The sequence below is a fragment of the Lissotriton vulgaris genome, chromosome 12, assembly GCF_964263255.1.
Source record: "Lissotriton vulgaris chromosome 12, aLisVul1.2, whole genome shotgun sequence".
Lineage (NCBI taxonomy): Eukaryota > Metazoa > Chordata > Amphibia > Caudata > Salamandridae > Lissotriton > Lissotriton vulgaris.
Window position 1 is genome coordinate 543,552,527 of NC_141700.1, and position 24,783 is coordinate 543,577,309.

Below are 24,783 nucleotides of genomic sequence, written 5' to 3' on the forward strand. Positions count from 1 at the left end.
GAAGGAGGAGTGTATGCTGGTGGCTAGGCGACCAGGAGGATCACGCACACAAGTCAGTTTGGTGAGCTTATTGATGGTGCAAACTAATTGTGTTTGCATCCTTTGTACAAAGACCCGCAACTCAAAAGTTGCACAAAATACTTAACAAACAACAGGATGTGTGGAGGGTCAGAGGGAATATTTTACGACCTGTCCACTCACTCCCCAATTAATAGACAAAAAACACGAAGAGTGGAACAGGTCAGGAAAGTGGTGTGTGACTACAACGGTAACTGGGGTCCAGCCGGTTGACAGTGCGAGACAGTGCTCGTCGGGAAACAAAAAGAGCTAGTACCAATCCCATCAGACCACCCCTTTGGTGGAATATGCATCATGTGGGAATTGCTGATCAATCCATATCTTGGCTGGCCATACAGTGCCAGTTCTTGAAGTGGATGTCAGAAGACTAGTCAAGATGTTTGCCATACTGTGGACTAAATAGTGCGCAGTGCTCAGGTGAAAGTGATAAATAAAATGACTACACTGGCTCTGAAAAAGCATGTATATAACAGTCCGTGCAGTAACTGCCTATTTTGCCATTGAATATTCATGAGTCATTGCAGTCCGTGTTCAAATGAAGTGTATGCACATCAATTGCACAGATATGAGATCCATAAGTCGACTGACGGAAATACATACAAATGATGCTGGTGCAAAACAATCTTCTTAGAAGCAGGATTCTTATTTAGGGGTGTGTATTAATGGCCCCGGATTACTACAGACAGCCCACACACCGTTATGCCAAATGATGGACACATTATTTTCAAACACCCAAATACATAAAGAATTCCATTAAAAGTAACATACAGAAATAGTACAGATTCAATGGGCCCTTGTGCGGAAAATGCTTTCAGAAAAGACTTCAATCAGCAATAATTGGACATTAACATAAATGCAGCGGAATGCTTGCATTCCAATTCTTTTGAGCATATCAAACTAGCAGGGGGAAAAAAAGAGCCGTGGGATTGGGCAATGGCAAAAGGCAGCTATACTGGTGTCGGAGGCCATGTGCATGAAATAGACATGCAATGATATCAATTACAAAAAACAATTTCTTATCGCTCCCTTTATTGGTACTTTGACAACCTTTGAGGATTTTTCCAATCTTAATTAAATTTGGCTTTGTTAGAGGCCTGTGATCATCATTTTGCTGACATGGTATAGGACTGATTACTAACAGTTTCAAGGCTTTTTGCCTGAAAGTGTCTTGCAATAGACATTACTGGCTGATACATCGGGTGCTGTGTGCGAGAGGAATAGCACAGACACATGTGCTCTCATTTCGGGTCTCCGCCTCAAACCGTCCAAGCAGGCCTCTTATCCTACTGGTTGCCTTCAACAGGACCCAACCACAGTCCATGCAACCAGAGAAGTGGCGGGAGCAGGGTTATCCTTTTTTTGGCCACTCACCTTTAGCACGCGCAAACACTACACCGGCAGTTCACTAACCGTGCAGTTACTTTCAGGTGTGCAACATAGGATGAATTTTCAAAACGCAATCCATTGCATTTCCACAGTAGCATAAATGTGTATCCCATTGCCACTGCAGTAACGTTCCTCGGTATTACCTTAAACAACTGGTTATACTCCAATGATATGGTACTTGTTTTAATCATTTGAGAAGGTTGAAAGTTTGCTTGGAACATTCCACAATCAAACTTCTGACCTGTAAGTTACACACTAGTCAGACGTCGGGGCTCAACTTACTGACCTATATTACTGTCCTTTATTAGAGGCAAGGGGAGAGTAAAAGGAATATAAAATATTGATAATGAAAGAAACTGATGTGCATATGTAGTCATGTTCAGCACAATCATCTAGGCCTAAAGACAGATTACAAACAGTACAAATACGCCATACTGACATGCACCACTTTGCTGACTAATAATAGTACAAACCAGTTAAGGAATCACACATTTTTCCCAATGGTATACAATTAAAATCTTGGTCAAACTATTTTAGCACAACTTCATATTTACTAAATGCCAAAAGGGTGCACTAGGTTTATAGACAATGCAAAAAGTCATTTGATAAACTACCACCAATCAAGTTACAACCGGTCCAAAATATCTGCAGCAAGTTTAGAGATCATCACAGCTGGATAACATTCTATAGCATCTTATGGCGCCCAATCAACCACCAATACCCGAGTGGTGTCCACCTCAATTTCCCAATCTTGCAACACATCCTCACTAACCCCCCATGATAACTAGTGCCTATTACAAAATGTCAATTGTCTGTAAACGGAAGCTACTGTGCAGTGCCGCTATTAAACAAGCACTGACAAAACCAATAGGTCTGGCGTTGGATGTTAGTCATTTGGCATTTTCAACATTGTTTTGTCAAGAGTTTTGCAAAAGTTTGGAAAGTTGCTGTGGCCTCGTCATTCTATTCAAATTATTTTTCGATCTCAAACAGCCCACTTAGCCGTAGCAGTCCCTGGCGCTGAAGGGATCCCACAGTCTGCGGATGTGCTCCTTCTGAAAGGGTAGAATGTCGTCACTCACATTGAAGTTAGTAAATGACCAAGCAATCTGATCCACTCACCCAGGATGTATGCTGTAGTTAGCAGAAAAAAATGTGAATGACACAATAACAGAGCAATGAACGAACAGGCGTTGCTGGAAGCACCTATAATAAGCATATTATTCATAAAATTTAGTCAAATCAGTCAGTGACGAAATCAGGTGCTTTCAGGGTGGTATGGCCGTAGGCCAAATCAGTCAGTGGCAAAGCCAAACCTAAAAAGCTAAATGCTGTGATCATTTCAAAGACAACTCTGGAAAATAGAGGCTTATTCCACGCCAGCTAGTTACCCAAATAGAATACCTCCAAATAGTGTATTGAATTTGTTGCTATGTCCGTCAAAGTCAGTAAGGTAGTCCAACGTGTTAATGCAGAGGCACAAATATCTGTGCAATTTACAAGTCTAAGTCCTATGGGTCTGACTTAGACATTTATTCTTCAGATCTTGAGACTGAGTTAACGCTATGAAGCTTTCCACCGTTATTCTCAAGCAAAAATAAGCGTAGGAAAAAATACATCAAAAACGAAATTCTCATATGAATTATGTTGGCAAAATTGACAAAGGAGTTTCTGTTAGAAATAAGTATGAGATATATATATATATATATATATATATATATATATATATATATATATATATATATATATATATATATATATATGATACATATATAAAGTACATTCATTAAAAGGATCACCATCTTAAACACGCGTACAAAATGACAAGGACAGCAATTGCAACACTTTCAAAAGCATGCTAGGATTCCTGCCATGAACTACTTTAAAAACCCAATATTATTTTTAGATTTCAAATACGTTTATCTAACCTACAACTTCTGCTAATGCGCAAAGCTCGCGTTTCAGGCTCAAACCAAAACTACTTGCCAATGAAAGGAGACACACACTAAGGGAGGCTAAATGAAAGAGCTACATGAAATTCCTCGGATAGCAAACTTGCATCACGGCAAGGAAAGGAATTCACCTAAGTGTAGGGGACTCCAATGGAGTCAGCAGGCACATCCATTAGGGTTCGGCCCGTTTCATGGCGCAGCACAGAAATAAAATCATGAAGCTTTGCTTCCTTCATCTCGCAGAGGTGAAGACAAATATTCTTAAAGGGTACATTTTCTTACACTCTATAAATTTCAGATGGAAAAAAAGGGGACAGAAGTCTGTGCACGATCCAGCAACACATTTACTTACAGGGTTGCTGAAACTGTCTTTAGGAGCTCAAAAATAATTATAAAAACTTTATTACACGTAATTAACAATACCAAGTTTTAAGAACTTGCAAACCTCTTTCAAAACTTAAAAAGAACAACATTTCATTTTAAGCCCATATAATAGGGTGACATTTTTAGAAAAGTTAGGATACTTAAGTACAACACCATTTTCAAACCTTTTCTGCAGTAAATCCCACTAATTCATTTGTTGTGCGAGAAAGTCTCAAAAACTTGAAATGGATGTGGAGGGATTTTGCATGTAGAATAACGAGCAATGATATTGAATAACTTCATTAAACTGCAGAACTCAGAGTTACATAGAAATTATCTTTGACATTACTACTACTAATGCTAAAAGTAATAGTACTCAATTATCGTTGCAAGGAGGGACAGCTCAATTGGTCTTGGGGTGAATTGATCTCATTACATGGTGACAACATCAAGATCCGCAGCGGATGTAGATTCACCAGGCTGTGTTATGTAGTGCCAAAGAACTGTAAAATCTTTGCTCTACCTTACACCTCTGCAAAATAGATGGAGTTCCTCTCTAGAAGTCATCCAGAGCAATAGGCCGATTCTCCAACAAACGAGGTAGTCACGGGGAGTTCTTCGCTTATTTCTTGCGGCCCTCTCCCCGTCCCCTGCTGTCAGAGCCACCAACAAGCATTCCAAAGAATACTCCTGGACCCACAAAATAATTAGACACAGAAAAAGGCAGTAGGATTGTTGGAAGGGACAGAAAAAACGAGCACCCATTTATTTTCCTGCTTAGATTCCTCCATCCGCTCAACTTAATCATCAATTGACCGACTCCCTGCATCATAAAGCACATTTTCAGTAGAATGCATGTGGGGGGAATAAAGGCGTCATAGTTCATCAAATCAGCAAGATACTTTGTCTGCACTGAATTGTTATATAAAAAGTCTGATCCACCGCAGTGGCAAATGTGTTAATTGCTAATAGCCAATTCATTCAATTAACCCAAATGGACGATATAAGGGCCATCTTTCAGGGGTAAATTTAAAGGCAGTCGTTACCAAATGACTGAGAAAAGACACTGACTAAAAGTCAAAACAAAAGGAATATTTCTAACATGCAGAGAACGCATGTACAATCTTGATCTTTCTATTTTACCATAATCAGTGGGACAAAAGAAAGGGCCATCAGGAACCTAAACTTTCCATGCTCCATATATCTGCAACAGAACATTAGGGCTGGTATTCTAGGCACCTACCCTGAGCTTCCTAAACTCTTTCTTGGTATGTCCTACAGCAAGTATATACAGTATGGTATTCGCGATTGCATGCAAGCAGCTATTTGTTTAATGGATATGAGCTTCCTGAATGCAACTTGTGCCTTGGGGAGATTTATGGCTGCTGTGAGGGAATTATTATCCCAATATGAAGATGTACATAAAGGTAACCAGGGGTAGCACGCTAAAGCATACATAGTACTTGTAGCACATTTTTATTCTTTATTGTATAAAGTAACTTATTACTTTTAAAGTATTTTGCAAAGTATTGTTCGGCATCGTCATATTAAGGACCTCATGACGATGTCGGTCTGAAAGCATTCCAATCCACTCCCGTCTCAGAACCATTTCCGACGGAATCAGATTTACGGAGTCCGACCGACCGATTACAATGTTTCCAAACACACTTCAGTCAGATTCCCATTGACTTCACTGGGGGCCTGTGTTTTGACCATCACATTCCCTCATTAGAAAAAAGGGGTGGTTCCGGAAAACCTTGCACCTTGTGGCGGGCACCCCTTGGTGCCTGCCACACAGTGCATGGTTGGAAAGAGGGGACCCATGGGTAACCGCACGGGCCCCAACCGGTCGTCTCTGGATGAAGGGTGGCCAGCTACAGCCCCCAAAGTGGGATTACGACAGCCGATTCATGTCAGACAAACTGATTCAGAAAGGTGGAACCAGACATCACAATGCCTCTGTCGGATATGCGTCCATAGACCTGTACGATTTGGCTCCGACTGACTTGGTTTCTCCGAATGCTGATCGGAACCGAGTCGGAACAACCGAACGGTTTCAGACTATCATAATCGGCCAGTCTGTGCGTTTCAGAGTTGGTTGGAAACGCTGATTCCTAATTAGATTTCGGAAAACCGAATGCCGTTCGGAGCCTTTCCGACCGACATCATAATCGGCCCCCAAGTATTTATGGTGCATGTGTTATTTCATCTATAATAATGTAAAATTAATCACGGTTTTTATCATTTAATATTGTGTACATTTCTTTTACTGTTTTTTTTTTTTTTAAAAGACCATGGTCTAAATAAACACTATTTTTTGGCTAAATGGCATTTTCATTCGTTAGCTTTTTTACTTCATGGGGGAAATCTTAATCCCTCGCATATAAACCGTTTTTCAGCCTGAACTGACTTTAACAGAACAACATCTCCTGAAAAAACACCTGGTCAAAACCCACAAAAGTTAGAATCGATTCACTATCTTTGGATGGAGTGCCCACCGAGGAACACCCGCATCCGGTCCTGGCGACCAATTTTAGTCACACACCTGATTACACCAACTGGCAAAATGTAACACTAGAGTAAATACATTTATGAAAGAACACTCATGTTTTTTAAGTAATAAAGTTTAATTTTTATTTGCAAATGCTGCATTTTGCACAATAGTTCCCAATCAGTTTCCACAATCAGAGCATATATGTCTAGAAACAGGCATGCAGAACAACACCTTCAAACAGTAAACTTTCACTATAGCAATTTAGTGATTTTTCACACTCCATATTGCGATGCATATGTGAGGACTGCTATGAGCGTTGTTAATAGTAGGCGAGTTGGCAAGTAAGGTTTACCATGTTTGCAGCTTGAATGGTGAAAAGTGTAGCATTCTGCAAACGCAGCCTTTATCGGGCCTACTTAGTACTACTTCTGAGCCTATGAGACAATATAGATACAGTGACTGTTTCTTCACATACAAAACCGAACAACAATTGTGTTTTTTTCGTTAAGTCGGAGTTACAAAGTAGCGCAGCTTTGGATTTTAGTACTACTTCTGAGCCTATGAGACAATATAGACACAGTGACTGTTTCTTCACATACAAAACCGAACAACAATTGTGTTTTTTTCGTTAAGTCGGAGTTACAAAGTAGCACAGCTTTGGATTTTTACAAGATCGGAAGAGGAGTTAAAATATATTTTGTAAGCTCTAAAATGAAATCAAGTTGATTGTGAAGCAGTCTGGTGTCCCGAGTAGAAATAACACTAACCACTGCTCACAAAAGCAGCTTGTTTAATACTGTGCTGCAGGTTGGGGACAGGCAGTTGTAGAGATATCAATGTCTTAAAGAAAAAAAAACTGTCAATACACCTCACAAACTACTTCAGTGCTTTGCTGCCTAATAAAAGATTCTGGACTGTAAGGCATAGATATGACATGCCTGCAAGAAATCCAAATGGAGTTGAAATTACTGACACAGTCTGCCAAGACCAGCAGTAATCAATCACCCACTAGTGGAGGTCTGTTATATATTTGAAATGAGGGTCCTAATTGGGTGCTTATGGATGCCTTCATCAAAAGCATATTTTCACCCCTGATGACAGATCTCCTTCAACAGTACAACAGTTGCACGAGTGGGTTGCCATGATGGGAGAGGACAAGTCATTTAAGTTTTCACTAGCCGCATCATTAGCACCTGTCACCCAAGGCATTGCTTGCGAGGCTCAAGGCCTTCCATTTCAGGAACACAGAAAAGCTTGTAAGGAGGCAAAGTTAAAAATTAAATACAAGCACTATTATCAGGTATTCTAATTTCTTAGACATAAGCCATACCAGAATGTTAATTTACCTTTCTAGACCGCTTAAAGTTATCCAGTCAATGGGATTTATGGTAGAAGCTTAAACACCACTCAGAGTGGCCTAAGTACAATGCCGGGATGGTTCTCTAGAACAGGCGAGTGCGAGATGAGCGTAAAGCCTCATGACAAACTCTACTGGGTACACTGTGATTAGGAACAAGCATTTGCAATACAATAGGTCTCGCATTTGCGAGAGTTTAAGCTTTTGGCATTGTAAATGACAATGCATTTTATTTATATGTTTTGATAATTAACACAAATAAAAAGCATTGTCATTTACAATGCCAATAGCTCAAACTCTTGTAAATGCGAGACTTATTTCAGTTCAAAGAAGAGTCCGCCATTGTCCCGGGCTACTTAGAAAGTGAAAGGCGCATGGCGCGCTGAAAGTTGTAGGAAAGCACGTTGTGCCTTCAGTAGAAGAAAAAGAAAATAGTGCTTACAGACTAAATAAGACATAGCTTGTAACAATATTTATTTAATTGAAGAGGTTTTTTTTTAGCGCTGGCTAGACCCAGAGGTATCAGAGCGCTTCACATGAGGATCATTGAGGTACAAGTTACAGATTACAAATTACATCTGTTACAAGAGCATACTAAAACACAGGAAAAAAAACAATGTTACAGTAATTCATTGGAGGGAGGAGGAGGAAGGAGACACAGCAGGGAGACGAGGCAAACTGTGCCCAATGTCTGGCTGGGTAGGTGACTGCCGAGGTGGTGAACCTGGGCTTATCTTCTCTATAGCTGTCTAGCAGCTCCACCGGGCATCAGCCCTGTTGCTCAGGTCTCAGCAGTCAGGAATAACAAGAATAACAATTTTGCATAGTTACATTAGTTACAGTTGCATAAATAAACATAGAAGAACAAGTCCCCAATAGAGGATAGAGGGAATGGGGAAGGGGAGTAGAAATAGGGGGCTAGGAAGAAGATCAGTCTGGCAGACCGGCAGTGAAGGAAAAGTACCTCATGGGGGCCCCAAAAAGTTAGAGTAAGCGGGTCCATAACCCAGGTTGGGTCACATAGTCAAGAAGTCCAGTGCCAAATTCAATCACCGTGTTGGGGTATCTCTGCCATGTGGGGGACCACATGGAAGGGGTGAAATAAGGGAGCTTCATTAGTGGCTATTCATGTCTGCGGGGGAGAGAGCGTTTCGGAGGGGGCCATCCAGGGGTATTGGACGGGCAGGCGACCAAAGGCGTGGCCCAGCATCAAGCACTGATCCAGGAATCGGTTGAGGCAATCAAGATGGTGGGCCCAGAGTTACAGTCACCAACAACCTCGGCACAAAATGGCGGACCCCCAGATCAACAGAAAATGCAAGCCCAAAAAAGGCATAGTAGAACTCCACAGGCAAACAGATGCATCCCAGGTGAGCTTGTCAGCTCATTAGCTCAAAGAAGCGTGTTAAACACAAGAGGGAGGGAGCAAACTGTCTCCCATCCCAGCACATTTCACCCCATTGATTTTAGTAAATGCAGTATGCTTACTTCAAAGATGCGGTCGTTTTTCACCAAAGTTGGTGCAGGTAGTTAGGTTAACTCTCTACACAGGTATTTCTAGGTTTAGCCATTTCTCAGTAGAGAGTAGAAGTATACTTTAATGTAGCAAAGGAAGGCAGTCTGGTATTGCTCTAAAAGAGAGTTATAACCAAGCAGGAATAGAGGTTTATAATGAAACAATCAAACCAACCTAATTAAGATGGAAAAAGTATTGATGCAGGATAAACTATAACTGTACAAAACCAATGTTGATCAACACCAAAGCACGAAACACAGCGTAATGTACAAAGCGGCTCAACTCATGATAGTATTCAACTGGCCTATTTGTTTCGGATTAGTGACCTTACTTTTTCTACTTGTTCTACAGTTCAATGCTTTTCCAGTAAAGCTTCTTGACCAGTGTAAAACACTAAGCACTGCATAACCAATGAACACTTTAGTTACCCAAGGTCAAATCTGGCATGCAGTCGTTAACCTTGTCCTCGTCGTCACTGACATCTATTATTATCTTCCTTTGATCAGATACAGATTTGGATGCTGCTGGTCTCCGGCAGCGGGTGCCCAGGTCATGGTCTTTAAAATCTCGGATTTTACCCAATTCGGAGGTCAAATCTGGCATACAGTCATCAACTTTGTCTTCATCATCACCAACATCTTTAAGCATCTTCTTTTTATCAGATAAAGCTTTGGATGCAGCTCGTCTCCGGCAGCAAGTGTCCAGGTCATTGTCTTTAAAATCTGTGGTTGTATCCAACTCCATGATATCGCCGCCCACACTGCAGTTTGAGAGGAAGGGAAGGCAATGCACATGATCAGTTTTGGTATCTGTGCATGTTTCAATACTTGTTGATAAGTGCACCTCGATTGATGTTTCTTGCACTGGTAAGGCGAAGGTAACTTCTAAATCTCTTTGGTAAAGTTTGTCATCCAACGTTCTCCTATTAGTAACTGCAGCTTTTTGTTGATTTTTGGGTAGTTTTTCACTTTTATTTTTCTTTGTCTGTGAATCTTTCATTCTCGGCTTTTTGCTTGGAGGTGCAGTTATAAACGTAAAATCTTTATCATCAATTTCAAACTCTGAGGACTCAATCACTTTCTTAGTCCTTCCTGCTCGATCCATAGCAGTGGCTTACAAGACAAAGGTTGGAAGTCAACGTCACATCACCAACCGACGAGATCAGAAGGCGAGAATCAAAAGAGAAAACTTCAGAATAACATGATATTAAATGCAGTCGACAAAGCTAGCACTAGGCCACGGTAGAAATATATCTGCTTAGTCCTTCCGGTACCCTTCAGCTTGGCCTCAGAGATAAAAACCATTGGAAGTTTAGGCTGCAATGCCTGACGTATCTTAAAAAAAAAATATAGAAGTAAAATGGCCAGTTCTCTTGGGAGGATACAAATGAAGACATGGCGGTACTAACATGCCTATTAACAAATCAGAAGCCAGCATTTACAAAGGACAATGACACAAGTCAATGAAAAATATGGGCGCAGAGTGGGTGGAGCTTCAAGTCCATAGTCGAATACAGCATTTCTCGTAGAGCAGAGCAGCGCATGCGCTGGCCAGGCTTAACCTAAAGATCAAGGTACTACTTGTGCTAAATTGCCTGCACCTGAAAAAGGGCTGCAGAATATCAAGACTCAAAAGGATTTTAATAAGCAAGCTCCAGATCACCAAGACACCTGAAGAATAACAATTCTGATCTGTGAAGGTAAGAAGAGCAGAACGGCTGCAAACCGATCATGAACTTACGACATGGGTATTGTACAAACAATTAAGATTCAACCAATGAAGCAGATTAGAAGAAAACTGTTAATTTAGTTCATTTGAATTTTCAGAAATTGTTAACTCATTAAACGCCCAGTTCCATATCGGAGCACTTAGTTGGTCATCACAGAAGGTATTCTGTACAATAATACCACTGAATGATTTTCTTTAGCTGCAGCATTCAGACCATACAAGTTAAATAGTCATGACGCCCAAAAAGACGAATGTGACTATTGCCCTTTGATGCTCCGTGGCTTTTTGGTGGCCTCTGATGCAGTTGATTACAATCTACTTATCATTGTTCTCTTATCCCCTCTTTCCGAATGCTGTTGAACTTCCAAAAACCCTTTGGGAGCGTACTTCTGCATACCTGGGTATCCACTGTAACCAACCAAATTAGGAATTCCTACAAAATCAGAAAAACGACCGTATTTTTGCAAGGGTATCTCTGAAACGTTTCTCAATTGTTTCACCCCCTTTCTCACCAAAAGAAAAACAGAAAAACTCGATCAAAAGTGCCCTCAAGTACAGTAATAATATACTATTGTTCTTGCCCTGGTGACATGTAATCTGCATGTGGATTTACTAGGTATCCTAAAATCCAAGCAAGGTATCTGCCTACATCAGTAGTGCGATGAAACCCAACTTTACCTCAAGGTGTTAGTGGCAAGGGACATCTAAGTTCTCAAAGACGGCTTGGCCACATTAAATCCTGGATTTCTACACAGTTGATCTTGCTTTAAATGCAACTATAGTGTTCATTAAAAGTCCAGGGTTAAATAGTGATCCGTGTGAAAATAAGGGTTTTCGAAGGGATTGGAATTGCAAGTTGTGCGATTATTATCACACTTGCAATTTTCCCCTGAAAGACTCTGGATACTGATAGGGAGAAAAGGCCTATATAAAAAGGATAAACATTAGAAATTGATACGTTAAATAGCCGATTCCTCATGTTATGCTCGATTTTCAAACCGAAAAAATACAATTAGGAGGTATTCATCACACATGGTTAATAACGTGTCATATGAATAACAAATCCCCCACACACTACTGTAACATTACCTACTTGTAAGGTGGGCCCAAGTCACAGGTTTCGACCAGAGTTCGAATAACGGCCAAACTCCAGTGTCTTAATAGCTTCTCACCACTGGAAGCCAGTATCTGTTCTACAGATAGCTCCTTTGGTATATCCCTCGCCTTTAAACAGCATATTAAAAACAAGCATTGACAAAAGACAGCATGTCAAACTTCAGCATGATTGCAAAGTTCTATCTATATTTTTTTGCACATATATTCAGTGTGAAAAAATTGTAAAAATATTATAAAAATAAAAAAGAGTGGCACTGCAGTTCAGCCACACCAAGGAGCGCACTTCATTTCAGAAGACTGTCCACATGTGAGCAGGCAAAACGTAGTCCTTCACAGTGCAAGACAGTCAATGGCTGAAGTGGGCTGACTCACTGCTCTATGCTGTTGTGGGGAAACAAGGATACTTGGACAGGTCAATGAATGAAAGGGGGTGACCAAAAACTCCAGAACATATGCATTTACACTATGGAATTTTTGGGGAAAGTGGCACTGACAAGACTCTCTACACGCAAGAAATTCCAGACAGGTTGGTACCAGAGCCATCATCTTCACAGGATCAAACTCCATGTGCAAATTTTAGGAATCGCATAAGTACTCATGCTTGGACATATTAATACTGAATCAATGCCTCACTCTTCAGCATCTCAGGTTCCACCCTCACCACTCTCAAATCACCCGCACAGCTGTTAGCCTCATTGGACTATGCTCACATGATGATTTGAATTACATGGTTGACAAGGTGTGTGTAAAACTTTATTAATGCCAATGAGCAGAATTGCTTTTCTGGTGGCAGAATATAGCATATATTACACACACAAACACACATATATATATATATTCACACACATACACAAATACATACATGCTTACATGTGGCCCATCGCGCATCAGAAAATTCCGATGTTAAGGGTTGTCGGTTGGCAATGAAGGCCATGAATAACAGCAACAAATTAACTTATTTGGCCAAAACTCAGATTCTGTAGCACACCAATGGCCACCTACTCACCTTCTAAGTGAGATTAAGCCACTCATTTTCGACCTTTAAGAGATACACAGAACCCTCTACTTTCCGATCCTTTAGATGCTTCCTACCCTGCCTCGCATCTCACCTTGCTCCCCTGTCCCCCGTTTTTGTTAACAGACATAAACACTGTTATTTCCCCCTTTGGAATGTGAATCCCATGTCCAGCCATACAGCTATAAACACCCACATCTTTGCACTTGTAGCATGACCAATGTAAACCACCGGCCTCTAGTGTTATGCCCACGCTACATAAAACAACCCTCAATGACCAATATAAACCACCGGCCTCTGGTGTTATGCCCACTCTACATAAAATAACCCTCAATGACCAATGTAAACCACCGGCCTCTAGTGTTATGCCCACGCTACATAAAACAACCCTCAATGACCAATGTAAACCACCGGCCTCTGGTGCTATGCCCACTCTACATAAAATATCCCTCAATGACCAATGTAAACCACCGGTCCCTAGTGTTATGCCCACACTACATAAAACAACCCTCAATGAAACTAGACTTTCTTGTGTTCTTTTTATGGAAAGGTGGTGAGGGAGATTGAGCGGAGCATAAATTTAAAAAAAATAATTTGATGTTGATCATCAAGGCCTTGAAGGTCATAGAGATACATAGTCTATTGACAACTGGGGCAGGCACACATACACGCAGAGTTCTAGCCTCAAAGGTTAAGGTATTCATCCTACGAATATTTAAACTTCACCTACTCAAGTACATCTAGGCCTCGATTTGTCCCAACGCTGCAGAAAGAGAATCACGATACATGGGCTGAATCAAAGGCACACATTTCCCGAGTGAAACCTGTAGGCAAGAACAAGCATTTGCAATGCAATAGGTCTCGCATTTACGCGAGTTTGAGCTATTACCATTGCAGATAACAATGTCTTTTATTTTTGTTTTAGTTTTAAAAACCATAAATAAAGGGCATTGTCATTTACAATACCAATAGCTTAACTCAAGTAACTACAAGACCTATTGCATTGCAAATGCTTGTTCTCAGTGGCTTTGGAAAATTAAAGATTGCATATACGTGGGGTATTGAGCATTAGATACTTCTAGTTTAGTGACGCCAGTTTCTTTGTAGAGAGTCACCAACATTACAAGTCGTTCTTCTTAATGGCTGCCTGTCCACCAATCCATCAACACACAGAGTTTTACTAGTATTTTATAGAGGTATCATTAAAAAATATCCTACTGTGCAGAGTTTGGAGACGTCCTTCACAGCGGGCTGTCTCTTATCAGTTCGGGCTGGACTGTTCCCATGAGGCGCATGGTCAGACTTATTTGCCTACGCCATGTCTGAACTGGGGTGGCGGAGTGATCTAAAGAATGATGATGGATGAAACCCAGATCAGTTGACTGGGGGTGAGTGGTTGCAATGTTCAGCACATCATCCCCTTTGGTTTTGCTTTGTCTCTTATTGGTGCCTGGCTCAGTTGCTGCCTCTTGTGATCTGCGACACGTGTTACACAAAAAACATCAAGCTGAGCTGTCTACAGTAATTAAAAGGACTGTTACACTTGCTGCAAATAATCCATAATCGTGGCTAGGTAGGCACAAAAAGATGGAGGGGCCCGACAGGGGAAGGGAGGAAAAGTAAAGCGCGCCATGCGCTCGCTACTGCGGACGCTGTGCAGGGTCCCCAGGAGCATAGGGTGTTTTTGCATTAATATTCAACATACCTTACACCGGCAGGTCCGTTCACGTGGCCATCCATGGATATTTGAAAAAAACAGAGGAGTCCAACAAGCTGAAGTGCAATCCCAACTTGACGGCAGCAACAGGTTTCCCATAATCTGGTAAGCGGCAGCGTCTGGTGTGACTTTTGGCCATAAGTTTTGGGAGGCGATGCGTAGAAGCCAGCGAATCTCACGAGAACAGCTAGGTTAGCTCGTAAAGTCAGCAGAAGCCCGCAACGTACATGCCCGAGCTTCAGCATCAACGAGGAAAGAGAACGCCATAGAAGACACACCATGAGCGTGCACATCGGCTCTCCGGGCGCAATCTCAGATTGCCAGAGAAGACATGCTGTGAGCGTGCACATCGGCTGTCCCCCTTCGGCACCCAAGTCGACAACAATAGATCTTGCCAAGGCGAGCAGCGCAAGCACTGCGTCGCTAGGCGAGACCTAAAGAAGGTTTGTCAATGAACCAGTCATTCCTGTGAGTTAGACATTGGTGGCAAAGTCTTATTATGGCTTGCGAACTTCCTACACAGCCAGACACAGACGATCATGCGGAGTTCTTTTAGGTTGCTTACATTCGCATCCCACCCCATCAACAAGGGGATGCCTCAGGGCTCTTCACTGCGCCCTACGTTATTTAACATCTTCGTGTCCCAATAACCCCCCTCAATTGTGAATCTCGTGGCTTTGAGGTTATATCATATGCAGACGATACCCAGTTGGTCATCTTGTTTGGCATGGACCCGGATAAGATAAAATATTGCTTCATAAAATTGTATGAGTAAGATCTGCCTGAATGTTGGTGATTTGTCTCCAAATTAATAGCGATATAACAGAGATACTGCTGTTCGGTAAAGCCCAGCAACTCCGGTCATCCGACAGGTGGCCCCCCTGAACTCGGGACATCCACAACTCCCAGGCTGAGAAAAATCTGGGCATCATCAAACTATCGTCCAGAAGATATGATATGGACCATACTTGAACAACTGTTCATCCCACAACACATTACGGACAACTCTAAGTTCCTACTACTAAGGGAGCAGAAGTGGGTTTTTAGGCTTAAGAGCGACTCAGGGGGGCTGAATGACTCAATTCCTTGGTCTACTTTATGAAGACATATGTCATTTATTCGAACTTGTTTTCCTAATATGCATATATGTGCTAATACACTCGTGGTTTTTCATTTACTTCTTAGTGCAGGAAGGCAAAGTGATGCTATAAATGTGTATTAAGGATTGCAAGGCTAAGAGTACATCTTAAAATCCGAGTCAGTGTAATCACTTTTTAGCAAGTACCAAAACCACAAGGGCTTGAGTTGATGGTCAGATGTTTTCTGACATGATATGGGAACTGCAAACTCCATTTTCCATGACTCTTGCTGTAACTTGTAGTTCATTGCGTGATTTCGCGAGAGTCTGTTCGAACTCTCACTATATTGTAATAACGCCTCATAACGCTATTGAATTGTGTAAAAAGTAATGAGTATTCATATACAGCACCAATACCCAAAGGAGATATCTCACTGACGGCGGAGAAATGCGTCGTGAAACTACATATCCCATGATTCCTAAGGCTATCTGTAGTTCAACGCGTGATCTCGTGAGAGGCGGGACGAACTCTCGCCGTATCGAGATCACGCGTGATGACGCCATGGAGGTTTCTGCTGACAATGGGGAGCGTTTAAAACAGACCCGATGCCCGTAGCCGGTACCTCCCCGACGGCTTAGATGACCGCCTGAGGTACCGACGGGAAGGTAAGGGCGCTTGGCGGCTTTTGCTGATACCTGTTGGGTTCGAGTGTCTTTTAGTATGTTTGCTGCCATCACTGGGTGCTACTGATGCCCCGGTTACGCTAAGAGTGTGGGGAAATGTTTTTTCCAAGGTAGGGATCACATTTGAATGGAGTTACGATGTGGCTCTTTACTATGAGTCTGCATAATGCTTTTTCTAAAGTACATCTAAATATTGGCCAAAATTCTTATTCATACTTATGATCTAGTAAGAGACTTCTAAGTATGATTGAAACACCTAAACCATCAGGTGGTGTGAGTAAATATCTGTTTTTTGAGCACAGAAAAGAGATAAGGCAACTAATATCTATAGACCTTATATATAGCACGATATACATATGATGTGCTTATACTACTTAACTACTATCCCCTGCAATATAAATGAGGGGTTTTGAATATGCTATGAGTGAGCTGGTTTGAGCGGTGAGGGCTCTAACTATTTTCGTGGGCAATTAGCTTTGTGTTTTTAATGTGTAGGAGGAATAACCCACCAACTAAATTAAGGTTTGGTGTTTTGTGTTTTCTTCCTAGAGCGGTGCCTCCTTTGTCCTGAGCTTGTTGCCAGGTGGGGTGGGGCCTCTCCTCCATGCTCTTGAGGTAAGGGTGGATGATTTGTTTAAACCCACTATGAGGGCATGCTGGATGGCTATCTTTAGCCACATAGTTTCCTTAAGGCATAAATTATTTTTTCTTTCCAAGACTTTTTGTACATACCTCTTGTTTCTTTTATAGATTTTCCAAGAGGTTTAAGGAATCCTGACTGTGAGAAGATTGTTTCACAGGGTATCCTTTATATTGTTTAATTTTTCACTGTTTGCAGTAACATTTAACATCTACAAGGTCCTGATGAAAGCACTTGGTATCCTTCTTACCGCTTAGTGCTGAAACATGTTGACCAATATTTACTTATGGATGGCTATTTATTAAAACTGTCCTTTTGCACTGTTTTTAATTATTGTTCGTATCATACATGAATAAAATTGGAGTCTGATTATGCTTCAATTTTAGAACTCACTTTACACCTTTGCACTGCACTATCCTCCCATACACTCAACAAATAACACCTGCTCACATCTGTATTTACAAACTTTGAAAACATCCTTGGGCTCCTCCATCATTAGGGTGGAGTGGTAGCCCTGTTAAAGGAGACCCAGATGATGAAGCAGGTCACCTGGAATAGTGAGTGATGGGAATCCATACAAATGTGTTGTATTTCTGAGAAGTCTTGGTTTGCTTTTGGCATTTTTTGCTCTTCATAATTAGACTTCGGGATATATATTGTGTATTGGCCATCATCAAACTAGATCAGGCCCTATGCATAAAAGCCCATATCTCTCCAATTTGTGGGCCTTGCTTTGCCACCATGTGGCTAATGAGGAAAGTATTTCCTTGGCTACAATGCTCTGCGAGGAAAACTCTGGTCCAAACCCTAATCATAAGTCGGCTGGACTATGGCAATGCATGGCTTGCGGCTGCAAAGGACACTTTATCGTCCAAACTTCAGGTGGTGCAAAATACTGCTGCACCCCTGGTCTGTAGTCTTGCAGCAGGCTCTCCCTGTGCTCCTACACTGAGAGCACTACACTGGATTCCGGATCAGAAGAGTGCCGTTTTCAAGCTCTGTTGCCTCACCCACAAGTGTTTGATGGGCAGAGGCCCGACTTACATAAAGGATAAATTGCGCTACTACCATTCTTCAGAACTCTCAGATACAGCGACAAAGCGCAACTGAATGTTCACCCCATCTGCACTTCCAGATTCAGCAGCAGATCTTTTTCCTTTGCCACCTCGTTGCCCTGGAATCAACTCCCTTACCATCTCCGCAGCTGTCCAGATTTCCCAAAAGTTAAAAAAAATTAGAGAGACCTGGCTGTTTTAATATTTTGAAGGTTCTGTGAGGGCTAAGCACAGAGATACACTTGTGGGTGTGAGTCATTGAGCTATATTAAGTGGAAAATAACATAGCAATCTTTAGTGTATTGACACGTATCTGAGTGTTAAGCTTACTTCTAGGCCACATGCATTCATTAGGAAGAATGAATCACAACTAGAAGATATCATAGGATCCAGGGTCTTAGGATCCAGTCCGTGGATCACAATTCTCACTAATAATTAATATTTCAGGAACCTAAGGACCAATCCAGGTCCATTCACATTGTGTGCCCTGGCCGCAGTTTCCAAATATGTGATTTATTGCCAAGCAACTGTATAAAGAAATAACACGTGGCACATTGATTATCATATCTAAAGACTTCTGGGGTTAGTCAGAGATTAGTCAATTACGTGTGAAATTGCGCGCTTTCACTCAACAGTGTGCTAACATAAAAGCATTGTCACATTGAACACAATACATTCAATGTGCTGGCCTAAATGGTTTGTAAACGACTAGGTTTACAGACAGGGTGTGCTACTACTGCTTTCATAAATTTCTTTTTTTACTCGCCTTAATTGTAAATATTGTCATATACTAAGAGTAATTTGGATGGGTGCTTCTAGCGCCTCCCATGCTCCTGTGACAAGCCAAAATAGTACTTCTACCAAGCCGAGATTAGTTTGCCAAGCACATATAGTCTCTCAGTCAAGCACAGAATGCCAATGAGTTGTCATGTACTGAAAATAATTACTTTAGTGAGCGGACATGTTTGAGGTGGCAAGCCTGGTTGATGCCTCGGCCAAGGCCAACCTTGCACCAATTCTAGCTAACCCCTTTCTTAAAGCCTGGTGCTGAGCTGAGCCACTGTGGTCCAGTGCTGAAAGTGACACAGGGCTACAAATTGTTGGTCCAGTAGCATCATGCCTGGCCACCCTTACCTGAGGCTACAAATATGCGAAGTGATGGTTCTATGCTAAAGCTGGTCCCAATTCTGGGGGTGCGTACTCTGGTGGCCACCTAGCTGAAGCCGTTCAGATGGGTCCCTAGCCTGAATGTTCTGCTCTTAGTGTTTATGTTGTGTCCCCGAATTCATTCCAGCCTGAAAGCCAAGCACTGTAAATCCCTTTTTCTGAGACAATCCCTGTATTAAGACATTATTCTGTGCGGAAGCTACTTCTGCTAGGCGTGGTTGAACTGTTGAGCTACGTGAAGGTGATGGTCTGGAGAATTGCTACGCTTGGTCTATCCAAAGCTAAACCTGAACCAGTGGGATGCTCTCACCTTATGTATGGACTGGCAGCCGCCAAAATGCTCTTGGGAACCGGAATCTCCTGTCCCTCCAGAACTAGGCAAGCGTCGCAGAACAAGGCGTCCCCACGGAAGGAGCTGAGGGATCGCAGCAGCTTCACTGCATACTGGGGGTCAGCAAGCACTGACACCGCGTCAGACATCGCCGGGAACAAGGGATCCAAGGCCTGGGAAGGGAGTTGGGCCAGCAGGAGGGGAGGGAGCTACTGGCAATATGCGGCGTGTGCGGAACAGGAGTATCTTCCCTAATGTGTCATACACTAAAGATGCCGCACTCTGACCCTCCCTATCCCTCCCTTTGCCCTGCCTTCTCACAAATTGAATAGCTGTTTCTAACTCCGCCCACAACATACTTCCACCTTCTCACTCTAAGTACAACCCATTCTTCCTAACACCGCCTCAGAAACAGGCTGTTAGATTGTTATGCCTGACTCTAAGATGTCTCTTTCTCAAGACATAGCTCAGCCAAATGTGCACCAAACAGCTCAAGCCCTTTGATTTGTGACGCATGGGTGAAATAGCTGGTACTTCGGAAACAGACTTTTTAAATGACTAGATATGACCACTTATTAGTTCATAATGTTATGTAATTCACAGCTCGTAACTCATTTCGACAACTGCTGCAATTAAGTCGACCAGGTTATAGCGCCAGTGAGACAGCCGCTCATGGCCGCTCATGCCCTCACAACAAAGCCGGAAAACAGAAAGCTCATCACGGCATGCCGCCAGACGCCCCACATGCTGCTGAATGCTAGCACATCTTCCGGAGAGCGTTCACACTGTTGACTCAACCCTAATTGACGCGCACCAGCTGTACACACTTTGTAGCAAGCGGGTCCACAGACCACAAGCTGCGCATGCCCCGGTCTGTCGCCCTTGAGAGGCATCACGCTGACAATAAGTCTCGCTGGCGACAGCGCTTGCGCGCTGCAAATCCAGGCGACACCTAAAAACGACCCCTGAAAGCGTTTATTTGATGGTAGGGCACTTTCATACAAAGCAGTGCACATGAAAGACTTCACCGAAAAGCGAAAATGAAAAAAAAAATTGGTCAGTTTTTTAGCTGGATAACGAAATAAGTGGTGTCTTTTAGTGTATTTTATTCACACAAATTTACCATGATCAAATACAATCTACACCACTTTCTCCTTGCTCCGAACAACTAGCATATTGTGAAATAAACTGAGAATCAAGTCAACATGTACTTCAAACTGTTCTGAAATTAACTATCCATATATCGAAGAATCGGGTGTCTGAAATCCAAACTATGATACAATCCGAGGAATGTTGTTGTTTGTGCTGTACATACATGGTACCAACATTAGCTTCTTCACCACAGAACAGAAAACACCTAAAGATTGCACTTATTTTTCCCAACAGCCATATACAGAATCTGATAAACTGACTCGTTTTTCCATTCTCACTTTGTGTGGGGTGCCTGCTTTGAAGTACCACACTGTGCATAATGTGCTTTAGCATAATAAAAGAAGTTACATTCTTCCTTCTGGAATTCCTTCTTCCCAAAAAAATTTATTTTGAATTTTCCCCCTCTCTCCAGTCGTGCAGTTAGAACAATCAAAGCGAGGATATATCACCATAATCGAAGCTTGTTTGTAACTTATTTTGACCATTCATCAGTCCAAATTCAAAAATTCTTATCAGCCTCTAGTTATTCTGTAGTCACAATTACAATATAAAAGCTCATTTTTGATTTGCTGGTACCTTTGGTCCCACGGAGATCCAGCACCAAGTTTGGCAGTCGCGTGGCGTTTGCAGCTAAAATCTAGCCCACCCATCTTCGTGCAGTTCAGAGCAGGGGGAAAATAGATCAGTTTTTTCCCGTAAGGGTACCAAAAGAATTGTAGCTCACCTAAAATATCAAAAATCACTCTACAAGTTTATGCTAAATTTTATATAAATGTAGAACTTCACTCAGAAATTATGCTTTTTATGATCTGGCGTAAATTGGTTCAATAGTTTTTGAGATATTAGCATTTAAAAAGGAGCTGAATCGTATTAAAAGCATTAACACATTCACATATTTTCTTCAAGGAATTTTAACGAGTTAACAATAACAGAACAATAATTTATATTATCACACGTCTCAAAGAAAAAAATAACTCAAATGGAACAGTGAACACAAGCAGTCAAAGTCAAGAAGTACAGCACAACCTCATTACGTCTGAATTAGTGTTCAGGGCCGGACTGGCCATATTGGGCACCGGGAGTTTCCCCTGTGGGCCGCTAGGGTGGGGGGTGGTTTCTGGACCCTGGGGGGGCCGGTTTTGTTACCGGGAGCCGGCAATATCGCCCCCTTAACAAAATCGGCTCTAGCAAAAAGCTAGGCCATACGATAATCTTCCCGCAGCAATCAATAGTAGAATCTTGGATATCCATTCATTGATGATTGGAATAACTTTTGTTTTCCATTTTAATCCAATTTGCGGTTTTGTCACCCGCAACATATTCACTGCTAAGTGCCAATCTGATCTGGATAAATCTTTCAGGGTAATCAACTCCACTTAAACGGGTGCCCCAGAACACCTTGTATGTGGCTTAGTTCTTATTTTTTTTTTTTTTTTTTTAAAGCTGCAACACTGGGCTGGGCCACCAGATTTATAACTCATCACCATCTAGGCCACACTTATGCCAACATCTCATATGAGTGTTTGTATGCAAAGCTTTTGCTTTCGTATGACTAATATACCATGTGTTCATGTGTTTATATAGGGGTTCCCTATTCTGTGACTCCACTTAGATTTTCCCTTTCATACCTCATGCCAGGCAAGAATTGCAATGTCCCTCCCTAGATTTGCATCCCATTTACCCTCCCCATTAGCGCCCATTCATAATGATGAATCACTGTACATAATGCTGCACATCCTCCGATAGTGAACTTTTAAGTAAGTATCTTTTTAGATAAATGTGTATTTTATATTTTATTTAATATTTTAGATCTATGAAATTAGGATTCATTTCTTGCTGCTCTTTTATGGATTGTGTAAATAAATCTGAAAAAGGAATTTAATTGAATAAGTGCTGCATACATATTGGAAATTAATTCCTGCAAGGTAGTACTAGTGGAAAGTGTGTTTGAATTGGTCTAGCTTTCTTGTACCTACACTCTTATTGTGCAGTAAGAGAGACCAGTGTTGGATCTGATACATGGGTAATGCATGCGCCTAGCCTCGTCTACATAGAATTTCTTTTTGCATGCATCGATGGGCTTAATTTCCACCTTATGAAATTGGTATCTACGCATCCTCACAATCCCAATGATTCCATTTAAAGAATTGGCCAAATGCTTCCTTGGTCATAGTTTTTCAACATGTCATGCTATTGTTGGAAAAGTGATCAACATTGGTCAATAAAAAAAAAAAACTTCTGCCTAAAAAAAACAAAATTAAAACAAAACATTACCACGACAGTTCCTCACACTCAAGAGAACTACTGAGTATTGATGAACTCCTTGTGAAATAGCTGAATGCCATCACTCTCAGTGCAGATGCAGTATTAGCATAAGACAAATGTGAATGACATAGTAACTCGTATGTATGAAGAAGACTGGCTGAAAGCTGCAACACGTAATTATATTAATTAAATAACTTTAGGAAAATCTAAAGTTCTTAGCCAGGACCTTGAATGGGATATTCAATGCGTTGACTGCTTGAGAACATACCGCCAGATGACAGATGACTCACATTTCCAAGCTGATTCCTGCAGGGTGCAGACGGGTTAGTTGATCCAAACAGGAAAGATAGAATGACTCCTCAGCTGATTAGAAAGTATTACAGATGTTGGAATACTTGCAAGTAATTTGAGGTCAGAAGAACATAAAGTTTAGCTCGCTGATGCACTTTAAAGGCATGATGGTAAACCACTACAAACAATGTTTTCATTATGAATCCCTTCTGTCCTCTCCTGGGAGTGTCCCAGCACTGAAACAGTTGTGCGTGCCCCGACCCTCCTCCTTCAGGATTTGAAACTCCAACTTCAAAAGCTCATCTACAGTGGGAAGTGATTTCACAACACAATGCCAACCAGTGAATAATGATGGAGGCATTTTTATCAGTCACTGGACAGTCAGCTGGAGGAAGCGGACCTTTAACATCCTGCAGACAGGCTGAACTCCAGAGATGTTCTTGAATAACATTGGAAAAGCAGGGGCTTTAAACTTGGCATCACAAAAATGTTTTTAAAAAGGATGCCAACTGCGCGCAACCGTAATCTCTCGAATTTCGTGTTACGCTTGATAGACAAAATTTCCCAAATTACATTATCATGCCTAATTTAGAACGCTAACAATTCAAACAACCAGAACGTGAGCAGTTGTTGCTTGCGGCACTTGTGTTTTTTCAGCTTATTTTTTTTCTCAGAGTGAAATCCATCCTTGCATCCAAAATTTTACAACTTGTGTTTCACGCACACTCATAGCCCAACCCCTAGCCCTCTCGTTCTTAGGCCAGGACAAAATAGGAGGCACAGCCGAAGTAAGACTCGAATGTTATAGTGATCAGAAACTCAGGCGCTTTGTCAACTGCAAATAACCAGTATTTAAGTAAGACATGTCAACTTCATTTTTTAGGGCAAGCTTGGGCTAGTTCCATTGTGTACAGAATCACTTCCTGCTGTTGATGGGCAAAAGGGGGCAGACTGATAATAGACTGAATATCACATTTAAACAAAATGGCGATAGACCGAGGATTGCAAGGGACCATTTGTTCAGAAATACGCGACTTATTTCACACGATGTTCTCAATGAACCACAACCACTAGCCATGGAACTAGGTTTCCAATCTGAATGAAAACTATAAACTTTTCATCTAAGGCTTTGAATTAAGACACTGAGCAATGACAGACCCAGCCAAGGGAAATGGGGAAAAACTGGCAAGGGTTCTAGCACTGGTCCCAAGTTGCTGGATTCCAGTCAAGGGAGGACATGGCCTGGTAGTTTGTGCTGGACGGTTTCCACGTGGAGCAGGGTCAAGACTGATTTCCATACAGCAGAGTCCAAACTGAGGTGGCATAGTGAGCAAAAGAACAATGGATTTAACCCATATCTCTTGACTAGGGTGAGTGTTAGAAAAGTTTCAACACTAC

At 41.7% G+C, this 24,783-nt stretch overlaps 2 protein-coding genes across 2 annotated transcripts in view; both read right to left on the bottom strand.

The window, feature by feature from the left end:
- VANGL2 (VANGL planar cell polarity protein 2) overlaps positions 1–24,783 on the bottom strand; it is a 282,060-nt gene that overhangs the window by 192,431 nt on the left and 64,846 nt on the right. The window lies entirely within an intron of this gene.
- On the bottom strand, positions 9,567–10,250 carry LOC147677693 (RAD51-associated protein 1-like). The gene has a single exon (XM_086945576.1). The coding sequence runs from the start codon at positions 10,248–10,250 to the stop codon at positions 9,567–9,569; it is 684 nt and encodes a 227-aa protein (XP_086801702.1).

Excerpts from the sequence above, each read along its gene's own strand:
- LOC147677693 (XM_086945576.1), bottom strand. The coding sequence starts at position 10,250 with ATGGATCGAGCAGGAAGGACTAAGAAAGTGATTGAGTCCTCAGAGTTT.